General features: G+C 39.4%; 2 protein-coding genes across 6 annotated transcripts in view; one reads left to right on the top strand and one right to left on the bottom strand.

The window, feature by feature from the left end:
- Positions 1-1841, top strand: part of nde1 (nudE neurodevelopment protein 1) — a 43145-nt gene extending 41304 nt beyond the window's left edge. Inside the window, exon 11 of the mRNA XM_069905676.1 lies at positions 1819-1841. Coding sequence (XP_069761777.1) covers positions 1819-1826 — 8 coding nt within the window. The 3' untranslated portion in view covers positions 1827-1841. The remainder of the gene's footprint in view (positions 1-1818) is intronic.
- The window catches only part of myh11b (myosin, heavy chain 11b, smooth muscle), a 155171-nt gene that overhangs the window by 2719 nt on the left and 137620 nt on the right, over positions 1-14832 (bottom strand). For 4 of the 5 annotated variants that reach the window (XM_069905658.1, XM_069905659.1, XM_069905660.1 and 1 more), the window contains 7 exons: positions 14470-14631; positions 13922-14050; positions 12545-12633; positions 10271-10394; positions 6872-7080; positions 5752-5860; positions 4210-4382 (listed from right to left, as the gene is read on the bottom strand). In XM_069905658.1, the coding sequence (XP_069761759.1) occupies positions 4210-4382; positions 5752-5860; positions 6872-7080; positions 10271-10394; positions 12545-12633; positions 13922-14050; positions 14470-14631 (995 nt within the window). Of the gene's footprint in view, positions 1-1315; positions 1349-4209; positions 4383-5751; positions 5861-6871; positions 7081-10270; positions 10395-12544; positions 12634-13921; positions 14051-14469; positions 14632-14832 lie in introns of all 5 variants that reach the window. The other variant, XM_069905661.1, reaches the window with a different exon arrangement.

Genomic DNA, 14832 nt, shown 5'->3' on the forward strand with positions numbered 1-14832 from the left:
TCAACCCATGTTCAAGCAGTTTAATTCTCTCCAGAGGTGAAGTTATAAAAAGAGCATCAGTGAGTCCAGAGAGTTGATTTTGAATGACTGGGAGATAATTATATTTACTTTCTGGTTGCAATGTTCTTGCATGAACTGTAGAACATTTAAAATGTGTACGAACAAATTGAAACGTATATAATGCAAGATTTTTAAGTTAATATTTTCTTCCCCCTTCTGTTTGTCTTTAAATAACATTTCAGTGAACAAACTTTAGCCATGCGTCCTAAATGGCAGATGCTTCTTTAACCCTTTGAGGAGCGGGGGATTGCAATAATTTCAAAAATGGTCACCTCCACCAAATCATCAGGCAATGTCCAATAATTTGAATAATACAAATGAAAATTATAATTGTATCGAAATGATGTGAATATTCACTTCATACAATGCTCATATAATCCTCAAAGGGCCTGGGAAAATGACAACTTTTTATAACATGAAATTAATAAAGCAAAGGGTCAAACCCTTAACTGCCGCAAAGTTGCGCTTTGAAGAAATTCAATGGGATAGAAAATATAATGTTATTTATTGCATGGATATATCATGCAATGATGTTTGCTGTGGAGTTTGTGGGAGCTAGTTCAATGGTCATGCATTGTCGGTCCACAAAAGAAAGGGTGTGCTCCCAAAGATCAGCAAAATGGAGAACAATCCAATCATTTCATCCTGAGTAACTTAATCTGTGGCACCACCTGTATCTACTAACAAAACAAAAAGTCAGTTCCAAAATGAAGGGAGGAAAATAAGTTCTGCGCCAGCGCGGGCTAACTAATCTATTGGCTGATATGGCAGTGTAAGGTTTGGCCCAATGGTTAGTGGCAGCCTTGAGAGCACATTCTACTGCATTGAACACAGCAGTATTAAAAGTATTAAGCTCTTCGGTAACAATCCATTAGAATTTTATTGTTGATTTTACCACATGCTACATAACTTTCATGAAAATTTATTTGCAGATATTTAAAATTAAGAAAATGCATGTAATTGCCATTTCAGCACCATTAATGTTGAAACATTACAGTCTATTCCTATTTTATGTAACATGTGGTATAAATAAAATGAAAAACCACAGGAGAAGATTTATATTCCTCTGGTATGCTCACTAATTTGTCATATATAAATCAGACCCTGTGGCTCTTCTTCCTTTAGATCATGTTATTTTCTAATGTCAATCCTCAATCTTCAAAGTTTTCAGAAATTTGTTGTCAGTATTTAAGGATAAAATGAGTTGGAAATTTGAGCAATATGGAAAGTTGCATAGCTGAGGTTTGGGAGGTACCTGGACGTTCATTGAGTAGGCTCATGTGCACCTCTGTAATAAAGACAAAATTTCCCTCATGGTTACATACAATTCTCATTATGAACAATTTTAAAGCAAATAATCGCATCCCATTTCAAATTGGCTAACCCAATCTACAAATGAGAGATGTTATCTAACAACCATTACTTTGCAGTGATAGCTGAAAAATGGAATCTCCACCAAGCTATCCAAACCTTTCCACAGATGTGTGTGCCTTGTTCATGAGCCATTGAGGTTTTCAATATGGCAACTTATTTTACAGTATCTAGTACATGTGATGTAATGTTCATGGAACTAGATTAATATAGGATTATTAGACCAATAAATTATTAATCCAATGATTTTTAAAAACTGAGATGCCTCTGAATAAAAACATCTGGAACATAAATGTCCTCACGAATATGAATTTTCATTTTATATATTTGAGATTGCGTGAAAGTTTAATCTCTGCGATTTGTAGTTCAATCTTCTGTCTCTTGTAGGAGCCTGACGTGCTGATCATTGTAAATTCAAAGCGTCTCCTGATCACTTAAGGCCAACTAGGAATGGACAGGTAATGGCGACGTAGCAGACTTCAGTGACCTACCAAGTTTGGACTCTTTTTACTGGTATCCTGATATCGGCACAGTGGCCCAAAGGCATTCATAGACTGCCTTCCTTTTTCCCCCTTATAAAATTCCTGTGACTCTATTTTAATATTACTGATCAATTAATTAATCAATTAAAATAGTGAAGCTATTTTCTTTCAATTTCCCAATGGATTTGGTTGCTAATATTCATCCCATGTGGTTGTAAATGCTAGCTGTGACCTCTCACCCATATCTCTTTGGCATGAGGTAATAAACAATTGGAAAGAATGGCTACGATGACACCCCCTGCATTTCTTCTCCCTGCGGTGCCTTTTTTTCTGTAATGTTTTAGAATGACATTTCACAATCAAAATACTTAAAATTAGAACCATGCCCTTTAATTGCTTTATTTTGCTTTTTTCAAGAAGAGGAAGTATCCTTGACTTCAACCCAAAAGAGAATCTTAACTTTCACCTCGCTGATGGCTAGATAACTCTTCACCAACTCATTCACTGGTTACACGATATCATGTCTTAGAGTTTGGGGGAAAAAAAATTAGATACAACATCAAAGATGTAAAGCTTGAATTTGAAAAGATGTGGGGCCCACTCTTGGATTATTTTCGCTTGAAGATTTAAGGTGTTCGGAGACTCCCTGCCTGTTATTTGATTCATAGCTATACGAGTTAACCTTGTTTAGAGGGAAGGGTTAGATTATAAAGGTTTTTTTCTCTTTCCTTTTTCTTTATTAGTAGAGATGAACTAGGTAAAGATGGGTTTAACTGTGGATCATTACTATTGATCATATCACAGAAGTCAAAATTGAAGTTTAAAATCCCTTTTTTATATATAAAGGAATCTTAATTCTATCTTATCAATGATCTATTCAACATTTATTCTGGCTTCATTTCTGAGGAAAAGATTGTTAACTCAATATAATCATATAATTCCAAGTTTAGAATGGGATAAAGTAAGTGAACAATTATGGTTATACTTTTAATTTACAATTTTTAAGAAAGAAAATACTTAAAACTATTCTCCTCCCCACTTTAAAATTATTCCATTATTTTTCATACATATGCAATTAAAGCTTCCCAGTACAAATCAAAAAAAGATGATTAATCATCTATAAATGTTTATACATATTTTAAGGAAGCGGATATTTTGGGTGTAGAACAAAGAAGGCCTGCTGATTTTAGAAACTTTAGCGGAGAGGTTTGTTCACATGACTGTTCGAAGCAAATTATTTTTTTTTTGAGGACATCATGCCTCCAGATGTGTCTCATTCAAGATGGAGGTTTGGCCCTAGCAAATCATTTTTGAAGACTGGTAGAATTTCTGATTGCCTTCAATGCCAGGTAAATACTTCTATTTCCGGTGAGAATGACACAAAATATTTTATTGGACCCCACTTTCTCAGTTTAGACTGGATTTGTTGAATTGCTCAGGTCTCCTCTCACAGAACTATTTTTTGTTCTTGTGTCCTAACCCTGACCTTCAGTCACTGGAGATGAGGACACTTGTAACAGGGATGTTGTCCATCATCTTTTATTCCTGATTTAGCTGTTGATCTGAACCCTCACATTGAATCGCACAGTTCAGTCAGTGAGGGAGCCGAGCTGAAATTTGACAGTTGCCTTCCATTTCCCACTTTAGCTTCATCAGAAAAAGCAGAGGAGTCGGTGGAGCTTGTCATTGAAATGAATGGCAAACACTTTCTCTTGGAACCAGGAAACAATTCTAGGAGATTCCCAAAGTAGGAAAATTAGCAGCCCTTTTCTGACGTGGCTTTGAGGTACATGCTGTGCCGTGGACTAGCAGAGGCACAGCCCCTTTGATGATCATGAAGGATGTATACATGTGTGTCTAATATGAGTTTAAATGCCCCTCAGGGTCGAATTTAAATTCCTGTGCATGTTCCTGGCAAAATAAAATTCACACAAAATCTACATTACCCAATAAAGCAAATGGATAATGGGAAAGTATGCTGATCTCCCTTGTTCATTTCCCTCCAATAACATCCTTTGGCCTGAAATACCTGATTTTCATGTAACAATATTTTAATCTTGTCACTTTAATAGAGGAAAGTTCTGGGCTAGGAATTTCCCTGTAACTGTTCAAATGCCACCCACTCTAATTTTGTTGGAAATTCAGGAAAACCCCAGTTTATATCCATTAACCAAGATATCCCAGTCGCACCCAGCAAAGGGTCAGTGATGGAGAATCAGCTTGGAGGGAAGCCTTGGAAAATTATCAGTGCTGCAAAGATGACCCTGAAACTCCACTGTGGATTGGCTAACTTTACCTCAGCTTGTTTTTCAGCGTGTTACATTCACGGGTCATGGTTTCATTCAGTTCTGTGGCTTCTTCAAGCTCCCGTTGAAGCTTCCGCCGAGATGCATTGATCCGCTGGGTTTCTTCCTCTGCCTCTTCCAGCTGCCGTTTAAGCTGTTTCATACGGGAATTGCTTTTCTCTGCCTGCAATGGATGAAATATTTTAAGTTTGTACATCAGAACCACTAGAATTATGCAGGTCCATAAAATCATGAGGGGTATAGATCAAGTGAATGGTCAACCTTTTTTGTCCAGAATAAGGGACTCTAAAACTATAGAGCATAAGATTAAGGTGAGGATAAAGATTTAAAAAGGACCTATTGGGCAACTTTTTCCACATCAAGTGGGTGGGTACATGGAATGAGTTGCCATAGGAAGTTGCAGAGTTAAAATATTCAAAAGAGATATATGAATAGGAAATGTTTAGAAACATGAACAGATGGGAATAGCTTGGGTATGCAACTTGATTGGTGTGGACAAATGGCCTGTTTCTACACTGTGACTCTGGTACAGTTTTAAATGCCCCAATGAATTATGGGGGAAAAAGGCACAATTTACAAGAGGCAAAAATATTCATGCCATGTAGTTAGTTCTATAGTTACCGTTACATTTTCTCTGGGTGGGAGGTTGAAGAACAAGAGGTCACAGTTGTAAAGTCAGGGGCCATCTTTTCAGGAAAGAGCTGAGAAGAAATTTTCTTTACCCTGAGCAGAGTACATTTTGAATTCTCTACCAAGAACTGTTGAGGTATTCAAGGGAGAAATTGATAGATATTTAGATAATATGGGAACGAGGAGAAATAGGATTAGTGTCAGAAATTGGGTCTAAATTAAAAGATCAGCTGTGATTTTATTGAATATCAGAATAGGCCTGAGGGTTAGTGTGACCAACTTCCTCGATTTCTTGACTCAAATGATACTACATTTCAACTAATTGCGAATCCTGAAAATCTTAAAAATGAACAGAAAATGTTTGGTGTACTCAGCATATCAGGCAGTGTTCCTGGAAAAGGAAACTGGTAAATTTTAGGTGTGATTTTCCATCAGAACTGGAAAATCACATGGTTTTAAGCAGTTGGAGAATAACAGTGGGGATTTGTGGTAAAAGGGAAGGCTGGAGGAATTTATTGAATTCAGAATCTTTAACAACTTCTGATATTGGAAAAAATATGGGAGCAATGATTATGATCTGAATTTGTCAGAGGGTAATGTTCTTGGAAATAGTTGAGGATCTAATAAGGCCATGAAATTTAAAATTTAGACATGCAACATGGTAAAAACCCTTTTGGCCCACCAGCCTGTGCCACCCAAATGACCTATAACCCCTGCTATATTTTGAAAGGGGATGAAACTGGAGCCCCCGGAGGAATCCCACGCAGATATGTACAAATTCCTTTCAGACAGCACCAGATTTGAACCCCAATCACAGGTGCTGTTGTAGTGTGGTGCTAACTGTGCCGGCCATGCAAGAGTGACTGTTGGTTCCCATTTTGGGAGGAAGTTTGGCAATGCACCTGTTCTTTATACTGCTCTCCATGTCTTCGTTCATCTTCCACCTGCAACATGACCTCCTTCAGTTTCTTCTCTGTACGACGAGCTGCCTTGTTGTTTGCTTGTTTCTCCCTGAAGAACAAGGTATTCAATTTGAATTAGACCAGAACACAAGATTGGAATAAGAGAATTTGGTAAATACTACCTGCTATATCAGTGGCAGTTGCAAAATGTGTCCCGTTGATAACTTAATTGCATCTATTTAATTCCATTAAGATTTCCTAACATAACAAGGAACAATTTAGTATTCAGAGTTTGATAATGATTGGGTTGTCTTGTTAAAAATAAATGCATGAATTCTTTTAATATCCAAGATATATAATCTGTGAAATATCCACACACGGGATATCCAAGGCTTAATCCCATGATATTTCAAAAACCAAATTACAAGAGAATCTTAAATGATCTATGGGCACCAAGGCAGTTGTAATTATTTCTGCCAGTCATTACTTATTTACATGGCGCTTGTCTGAAATGCAATATTCATTTTATGTCCTGTTTTTTTTTTGAAGGTGGTATAGGTGAACTGTCAATACGCAGAATACTAAAAGAACAATATACGAGTTGACTGTTTCTAATTTGCAGGTGCATCTCAAGTTTGAGAACTGGCTACTGCAACGATTTGGAGTGAAAGACTAAAGTTTGCAGACTCTGTGATTGTAGTTTAAAAAAAAACCCCGCACACACACACACACACACAAAAATACTGGAGGAGCTCAGCAGGTCTTGTAGCCTCCACAGAAGGTAAAGATATAGATCCCTGCATCAAGGGCTCAGGTCTGAAACTGATATATATATTTGTTTACCTCCTGTGGACGCTGCGAGACCTCTCCAGAATTTTTGTGTTTTTACAGTCGTAGCTTTGCTACCATTTTGTTTGTGGGGTTTGTTCTGGCAATTATGCAATAGAATTCACTTTGTACTGGTCCTTGCTGCCACATAGGACCTCGGCCTTTTGAATTGATTGGTTCTGGTAGCAAGATAACACTGGCGGCCTAAGAAGGCAAAGTGAGCGTGGATTGTTTACTGTTTCATGGATGACCTGCAAATAAAGATAACATCAGGACAACCAAATCCACTTACTTTGCTTCTACTTCCAGCTGGTCTTCCAACTGGGCAACCTTTGCCTCCAGAGATGAGATTGTTGCTTTGAATTTGGACCTGACACTGCCTTCCATTTCCTGGAGCTTGGCCTTCAGCTCTTTGTTCTGCCTCTCAAGTTGCTGACGAGCCCCATCGTTCTTCTGATTTGCACTGTGCGCAGTAGCCAGTTCATTGGACAACTGTTCAGACTGAAGTTAAAGACTCTTCATAAGATGTTGAAAACATAACAAGAATTACAGCAAAGTATTGGTTCTATCAATAAAGCTGTTGTTATGGAACATAGAAACCTACAGCAGATTTCAACTCACACTGGACAATGAAAATGTTGCTTCCTGAACACATGGATTTTGGGATGCTGATCATGAAAACACCATTAAATTTTCCAATTACTGTTTTTTAAAGATGTAACCTATTTTAAATCTACTTAAGCACACAAGACCATAAAGTGCAACATGTCCTTGAAAATTAATTTTCTGCATTTGACTCGGTGTGGTCAGTGACAAACATGGTAAAAGGTTTCACCAGGACACTCTAACCATGGAAAGGTGGTCTAGGGCAACTGGAATCCCTCAATGCTGGCCAACCATTGTTGGACACTGACATGAGAGGCATCAGATGCTGAGTTAAAAAGAAAATCAGCGGCAAAACATTTTCAAGACAGTTGAACGAACACAATCTGTCAGCATCATTATGCAATTAAACATGTTAAATTCAATAAGTTATTGAATGTTTCTCCAACTTCCTACGTGGTGCATAAAATCTGAAATTATCCTTGTGTTCAGCTTGAAGTTTTCTATCGTCCTCAATTTTTCGCCAGGAAGCAAACCTGAAAAATATTGTCTAGTGTCACCTACTCTAACAACTGCCTTAAATTTCCTTACTGTATAAGCCTCCATTTTTCTCAGTTCCACGTACCTAATAGTCTCTTGAAAGATTCTATTGTACCTGCCTCCACCACTGTTGCCTGTAGTGCATTCCATGCACCCACCACTCTTGTGTGTGGCGGGGGAAGGAACCTACCTCTCACGTTCACCCCTGTACTTACTCCCAAGCACTAAATCTATGCCCCCTTGTGTTATCCTTTTCAGCCCTGAGGAAAAAGCCTCTGACCATCCACGTGATCAGTGCCTCATCAACTTGTACACTTGTATCATCTTGTAATCCTGTACAGAACTAATAGATGATAGCATCAGAGACTAAATGGGTTTGCCTGACTGGTACAGCAATTACCATTTTGTATATTAATTAGGTGTTTCAGGGCATTTCCACAAATGATATTTTAAAATGGAATTTAATGGACAACTAATTTAGATCTTACAAACAAAATTCAACTTGTGCAGTATTTACTCTGCGGCACGGTCAGCGCAATGCTATTACGGCACCAGCGACCTGAGCTCGAATCCAGCGCTGTCGGTGAGGAGTTTGTACATTCTCTTCGTGCCTGCGTGGCTTACCTCCTCCTTTCCTTTGGCTTGGCTTCGCGGACGAAGATTTATGGAGGGGGTAATTGTCCACGTCAGCTGCAGGCTCGATTGTGGCTGACAAGTCCGATGCGGGACAGGCAGACACGGTTGCAGGGGAAAATTGGTTGGTTGGGGTTGGGTGTTGGGTTTTGTCGGTTAATTGGGGTATTTGGGTGGCACGGGCTTGTGGGTTGGAAGGGCCTGCTACTGTGCCATATGCCCAAATTTAAAATAGAAATCTTACTGAGGAGGAATTAACTCCACAGTAAGTAACACACCTTGAAAGTTCAGGAGGAGTTCTGCCGATATTTGTGTGCATTTAACGTGGACTTTTATTTTTAAAATAAAACCATCAACATTATTGCTCCATTTTCTGCTGGTAGGTCGCATTGATAGGCAAATGATGCTTGGAGGAACATCAGCTGTCCTATTGTGAATAGCATCTCTAAGTGCCCTGTCCAAATTTATGCCAATGGTCAGGTGTTTCACTGGAAATGGGCACAATAGTACTAAAACACAATGCAGTTTAACCAAATATAAGAAGCGGACTGCAATTTCTGGGCATTTGCTCTGAAGAGTGAGGAAATGTGTGGTCTAATGGTCTATATTTAAAAATGACTACTGATGAATGAGTACAAATCAACCTGACGATGGGAATATACAGACTTTTGAATCTGATGAGAGGTTTGGAAATTTCATCTCACTTTTTAAATAGACTGAGTGTGGCATCTTAATGTTTTGATTGAGTTCTGAGTTACAATGGTTGAATTTTTAAAGCCCATGACACCCAATTGACTACAGCCTCCATTATTATTTTGAAAGGTGGGAGGAAACTGGAGCACTTTTAAAAATTTTTAATTTTTCACACTATGAACTATATTGACCAAAATACCCAAAAAACTTTCCCTCTTGAATATACACAGTGTCATTTTCTCCCCTTTTCCCCCCCTCCCTCCTTCCTATCCACTAAACGTTCAACATATACAATAAACCCATTAAACAAGAAAATGATGTCATCTACTTTTACATACTGGGTCAGTTCATTTCGTCTTCTTCTCATTCTGTCATTTTAGGGGGTGGAGGTCTGCAGTAGGACTTCTCTGTTGTGTTCCATGTATGGTTCCCAAATTTGTTCGAATACTGTGATATTATTTCTTAAATTATGTGTTATTTTTTCCAATGGAATACATTTATTCATTTCTATGTAGCATTGCTGTATTCTCAGGCTCTCTTCTGATTTCCAGGTTGACATAATACATTTTTTTGCTACAGCTAAGGCTATCATAATAAATCTTTTTTGTGCTCCATCCAAATCGAGGCCTAGTTCTTTCTTCTAAGTAATATAAGAAGATCTCTGGATTTTTTGGTATGTTGCTTTTTGTGATTTTATTTAATACCTGATTTAGATCTTCCCAAAACTTTTCCACTTTCTCACATTCCCAAATTGCATGTACTGTTGTTCCCGTTTCCTTCTTAGAGCGAAAACATATATCTGATACTGTTGGGTCCCATTTATTTAACTTTTGGGGTGTGGTGTATAGCCTGTGTAACCAATTATATAGTATCATGCGTAACCTCGTGTTGTTATTGTATTTCTCCTAGTTCCGGAGCATAGCTTTTCCCATGTTTCATTCTTTATCTTTATGTTTAGATCTTGTTCCCACTTTTGTTTGGGTTGAATCCGGAGCACTTGAAGGAAACCTACACAGACATGGGGAGAATGTACAAACTCCTTACAGACAGTGCTGGAATCTAATCCTGGTCGCTGGCGCTGTAACAGTGCTGTGCTAACAGTGCCGCCCTTTAGATGCAAGTAACTAAATTTGAAAACTTCCTTTGTCTGGGCAATGACCTGATTTATGGGATCACATCCACCGGATGACAGACTCTATGAGTCTGTTTCTCAGCACCTTACCTGCTGCATTGCTTTCCTGAGACGATCGTTCAGTGATTCCATGTTACCCTGCTCCTCTTCAAGCTCTTCCTCCATTTGTGATATTCTTGCCTCGAGACGCCGTTTCTCATCCATTAGGGTGGACCTGTAAGGTTTTTTAAATGCCTGGTGAATTTTAGCCACAAACTCAAGTGCTTCAGCAATGTTTGTGCGCTCATTTTATGACAGTCATTTGCAGTAAAATCCCTGGTATCCGCATCTATGGGGATTTGTAGATGTCAGATAAGTGTAATGACTAACTAATACACCTGCATTAAGAATAAACAGTTGAAAAGACAAAAATACTAACACTGAACAAACTTCACTTGCATGAATATATAAACTTTAAAGCACACATGTCAAACTCTGGCCCGCGATATAATTATATTTGGCCCGCAAGATCATTTCAAAAATGTATTAGAGGTGGCCCGCTGGCCGCCGCGCCAGTATAGCGCATACACAGTAATACAACAAATCCCAGAATGCATTGGCGTCAGCCTGCTAATCGCCCCCACCTCCTCTGTTGACGTTGCAGGGTCTCACCGTGGACTCTGGTTTTGGGGCCTGGCCGGTGTAGGGGAAGCCAAGGCCGCTTCCCAGCGCCCAGAACCGGAGGCCTCGGGCCTGACCTCGCCAGGACTGTTGCCCACTCCCCCTCCCTGCCGCAGGCCGATCCGCGACTCACGGTGACGGGGCCGCTGATCCGCCGAGATGCCGCCCTGCAGCGAGAGCCGATGCCCCTGCACTGTCGTTGTCCAACCTGATCGCCCGCAAACCCCGCCCTCCCGCACACAGGCCTGAGTAAGGATTATGAACTTTAATCTCAGGATAAAACGATCTTCCAATAGTTTCATGTCACAGTGATAAATATATTCCTGGTTAAAAATGGTCCTGCACCTGGATACAAGCTCATTAGGCATAAAACTTGAAAAATGTGAAAATCAAAGGATATCTGTACCAATGGAAAAAGGGCATGGCAAATAACCCTGCTAGAGTTCATGCCTACAATCAGTCACCCATTTGATTGTTTCAGGAATCATGTTATTCTCCCACATTCTCAATAGCCCTCAGATTTTACTATTCGACAGCACACTAGCAACATTTGACAAATCCTCGAAGAGAAATATTATTTATTGAATGTTTTATTTCTCATTTGTTAATGCTTCTGGAAAGAGTTTATCCAAAACTATTATTAAACATTTATTTTAATAAGAAAAAGTTTAACATTACATATGTTGAAAGAAGAGAAAACACGCAGATGTTGTTGAAAATTTTCAATAAATATTTAGTTCGGCCCTCGACTTAGTCCAAGTTTTTAATTTTGGCCCTCTGTGAATTTGAGTTTGACACCCCTGCTTTAAGGCATTTTACTTTATTTTCAGTCACATTCTTTGAAAACATTATTGATAATTAACCCCCTCCCCCCCCCCCAGTTTACAGATAGTCTCTGACCGGGGTGACTCTTACTAAGCGGAGATAAGGGGACACTTGAAGAGAATCTCCCAATAGAGAGCGGCATCAACCAGCTCTTCATCCTGGGCGACGCCATTGCTGTTTCACACAACTTTATTCAAACAGCTGCTACGAGCAAAGCCTGACTAAAGAAATCTGCTGGCTGAATATTTGCTCCCATCCTCACCAAATGTTTGTGTTACTTCAGAGAAGTAACTTGTGTATTTTTACCAATTAGTTTATTCTTAATTATTTTAATTTTTAATTTTTTTTTTTTTTTTGCCAGTTACTTGAATTTACCGGTTACCAGGGTTTTACTGTACTTCTCACGACAGTCAGCGATAATTCTGAATTCAGGACAATTGAAATTATTTTCTAATTCTGAAAATTGAGAGTCTGAAAATGTTTATAATGCAATGAAACAAGCAACCATTCCCAAAGTCAAAATGCCTAATACTAAAGGAGGTATATGAAGGTGAGAGGGGTGGGTTGGAGTTTAAAGCAGTTTGTTTTAAACATCAAGTGGTGTGTGCCTGGAACATGCTGCCCATGGTAGTGGTGGAAGCAGATACAGTAAGTGTTCAAGAGGCTGTTAGTCAGGGACCTGAACATGGAAGGAGATGGATCACATGCAGGTAGAAGAGATTGAGGTTAGTTTTGCAGTCATGTTCGGTGCATGTGTCATAGTCTCGAGGACCAGTCTCTGTGCTGTTCGTTTATTCAATAGAATATATTGTTTTAAAAGATCAATAGCAATGCCTTTTAGCAGGAGTATAAAGAAATGAGGATCTTCTCAATACGTACTTTCCAGAGATGTGGCCTGCTAACTCCTCAGCAAGTTCCTCTTTCTCCTGTTCAGCATGGCGGCGAGCCCGTTCTACAGCTGCCAAATCCTTGTTGAAGAAGGGGGAAGTAATTAATTGCCACAACAGAAGAAATCCAAGGACACATTCGAGCCATTATTGCGATAATCATATAAAAATGCTCCGGTTGAACGTTTAAATGTTAACTACTTTCTCGGGTTTAATTATTATGCATTAATATTATACATTTTATGTATTGGATAAAATGTTTGAAGGCAGTAAACATTGCAGGGCTCATGGGAAGCCACAGGACATTAGGGCACATTGTACAGCACAAAATGATTGGCATGGATAGATTGGGACCTTTATGACATACACCATCAGCTGGAGATTCACACTCAGTCGCTTTTATTAAAGGCGCAGCAAAGTTAAACTTTGGAAGTAGGATGCAGGGAAGGGAAGATCCGCGATGGACATGGGTGGAGTTGAGGAGAAAAGACCGAAGACTGCACAACCACAGTATGTCTCCCCGTATCCAAAATGCTTGGGACCGGATGTTTTTCAGTTATCGGAACAATCCCTTTAAGCAGCTCTGCTGCATCAGCAGAATACTTGTATCAGCGGATAAACAACAACAAAAAAAGGCAAGCTTTGCGGGCATAAAATAAAATGTTTAATATGCATCAAAAAACTTGATCTCTGCTTATAAAATGAGATAAATGTAGCACCAAACACCAGAACTTCCTCTTTTTATTCCCCCCCCCCCCCCCCCCACTGACATCCATAATGCTAGCTGCAGACCTTTTTGCCATTCTCAACGATATCTTTGTACAGTGCACGAGAACTCCTGTTATCAAAATGGTGCCAACAGAGCGTCAGAGCCCCACATGGGCAAGTCGGGTGACAAATCTTTTTCAACGTGATGTCATGTTGGTGCCGCAAAAAAGTTTGGTTTTCAGTATTCAGAACTTCGGATACGGGGAAATGCAATGTAATACTCAATTATGGGAATCTGTATCCAGCACAACCTACATCATTTATTGGCAAATAAAGAGCCATGATGGTGGTATTAGTCTGAAAAGGGTCCTTTTATAATTTTTAAAAGGGGTCTGTATCTGATGGGGAGTTTTCCTGTCTGGGCAAATTATTATTTTTTTTGCATTTACAGTTTGCAATATTTGAAATACAGGAAACAGCATTGTGCAATACAATCTTTGCTTCCCAGGCATACTGTCTCGCTGAACTCCTGGATTCGATTTGGGGAAAATATGATCATCCTATCTGACTGAGAGTCCTGCAATGCCTGATGAAGAGGAGTATTCAGATTAAAGAGGAAAAAGTGCAAATACTTTGGCGACGCTCATCTTCTGATGTTTACCTCCTGGAGTTGGAGGAGCTCTGCTTCCAGATTCTTGTTTTTCTTTTCATTCTCTTTGGCCTGGGCCAGGACCTCTTCCCTGGAGTTGCGGGCATCCTCAAGTTCACGCTGGTAATCTTTCATCTGGGCCTGTTGAATGAAGCCAAAACTGTTTAACTGAACTATTCAAACTATCAGTCCCTTTATGCGTACAGTCAATTATTATGGAGAACAAATGTTTCGAACTAATTGACACCCTGTTAGTACTAACATAGGAACAGAAGTGGAAGGCTTGCCAGACAGTGGTAAATTCAAAATAATAGTTTTTATTAAACAAAGACAACAGGAAAGATGAACATTGCATTTGAAAGATATTCAGTATCCAGCACTGGAGATAATTTATTTTGAATTTTTCATGAGTTTCAGACTTTGTTTGCAAAAAGAGTACCGGGACCATTGCCTGAAGAGGGCGCACAAAATCAGTGAACCAGTGCGGACTCGAAGGCCAACATGGCCTGTTTCCGCTCCGTAAATGGTTATATGGTTATCCATGTTTTTAAATCGTTCACCTGTAGTTTTTTCAGCTGCTTTATGGCCTCCTCACGGCCCTTAATGGCAACTTCCACCTGGCCTTCAAGGTCATTTAAGTCGATTTCCAGCTTCTTCTTGGCAGCCGCCACCATCGTGCGCTGTTTGCGTTCGTCTTCCAGTTCTCCTTCAAGCTCGTGAACCTAAATGTAAACAAAGTTTGATGTAATGACTTTAACTTTTGTCCCCCATTCCTAATTTATTTGTTCCTTACATTTGGGTGGCACGATTATTATAGTGCCAGCAACTCAGGTTTGAATCTGGCGCTGTCTGTAAGGAGTATGTATGTTGTCCCCACGTCTGCATGGGTTTTCCTGGGTGCTCAGGTTTCCTCCCACCCTACA

This window comes from Narcine bancroftii, chromosome 12, assembly GCF_036971445.1.
Source record: "Narcine bancroftii isolate sNarBan1 chromosome 12, sNarBan1.hap1, whole genome shotgun sequence".
Taxonomy (NCBI): domain Eukaryota; kingdom Metazoa; phylum Chordata; class Chondrichthyes; order Torpediniformes; family Narcinidae; genus Narcine; species Narcine bancroftii.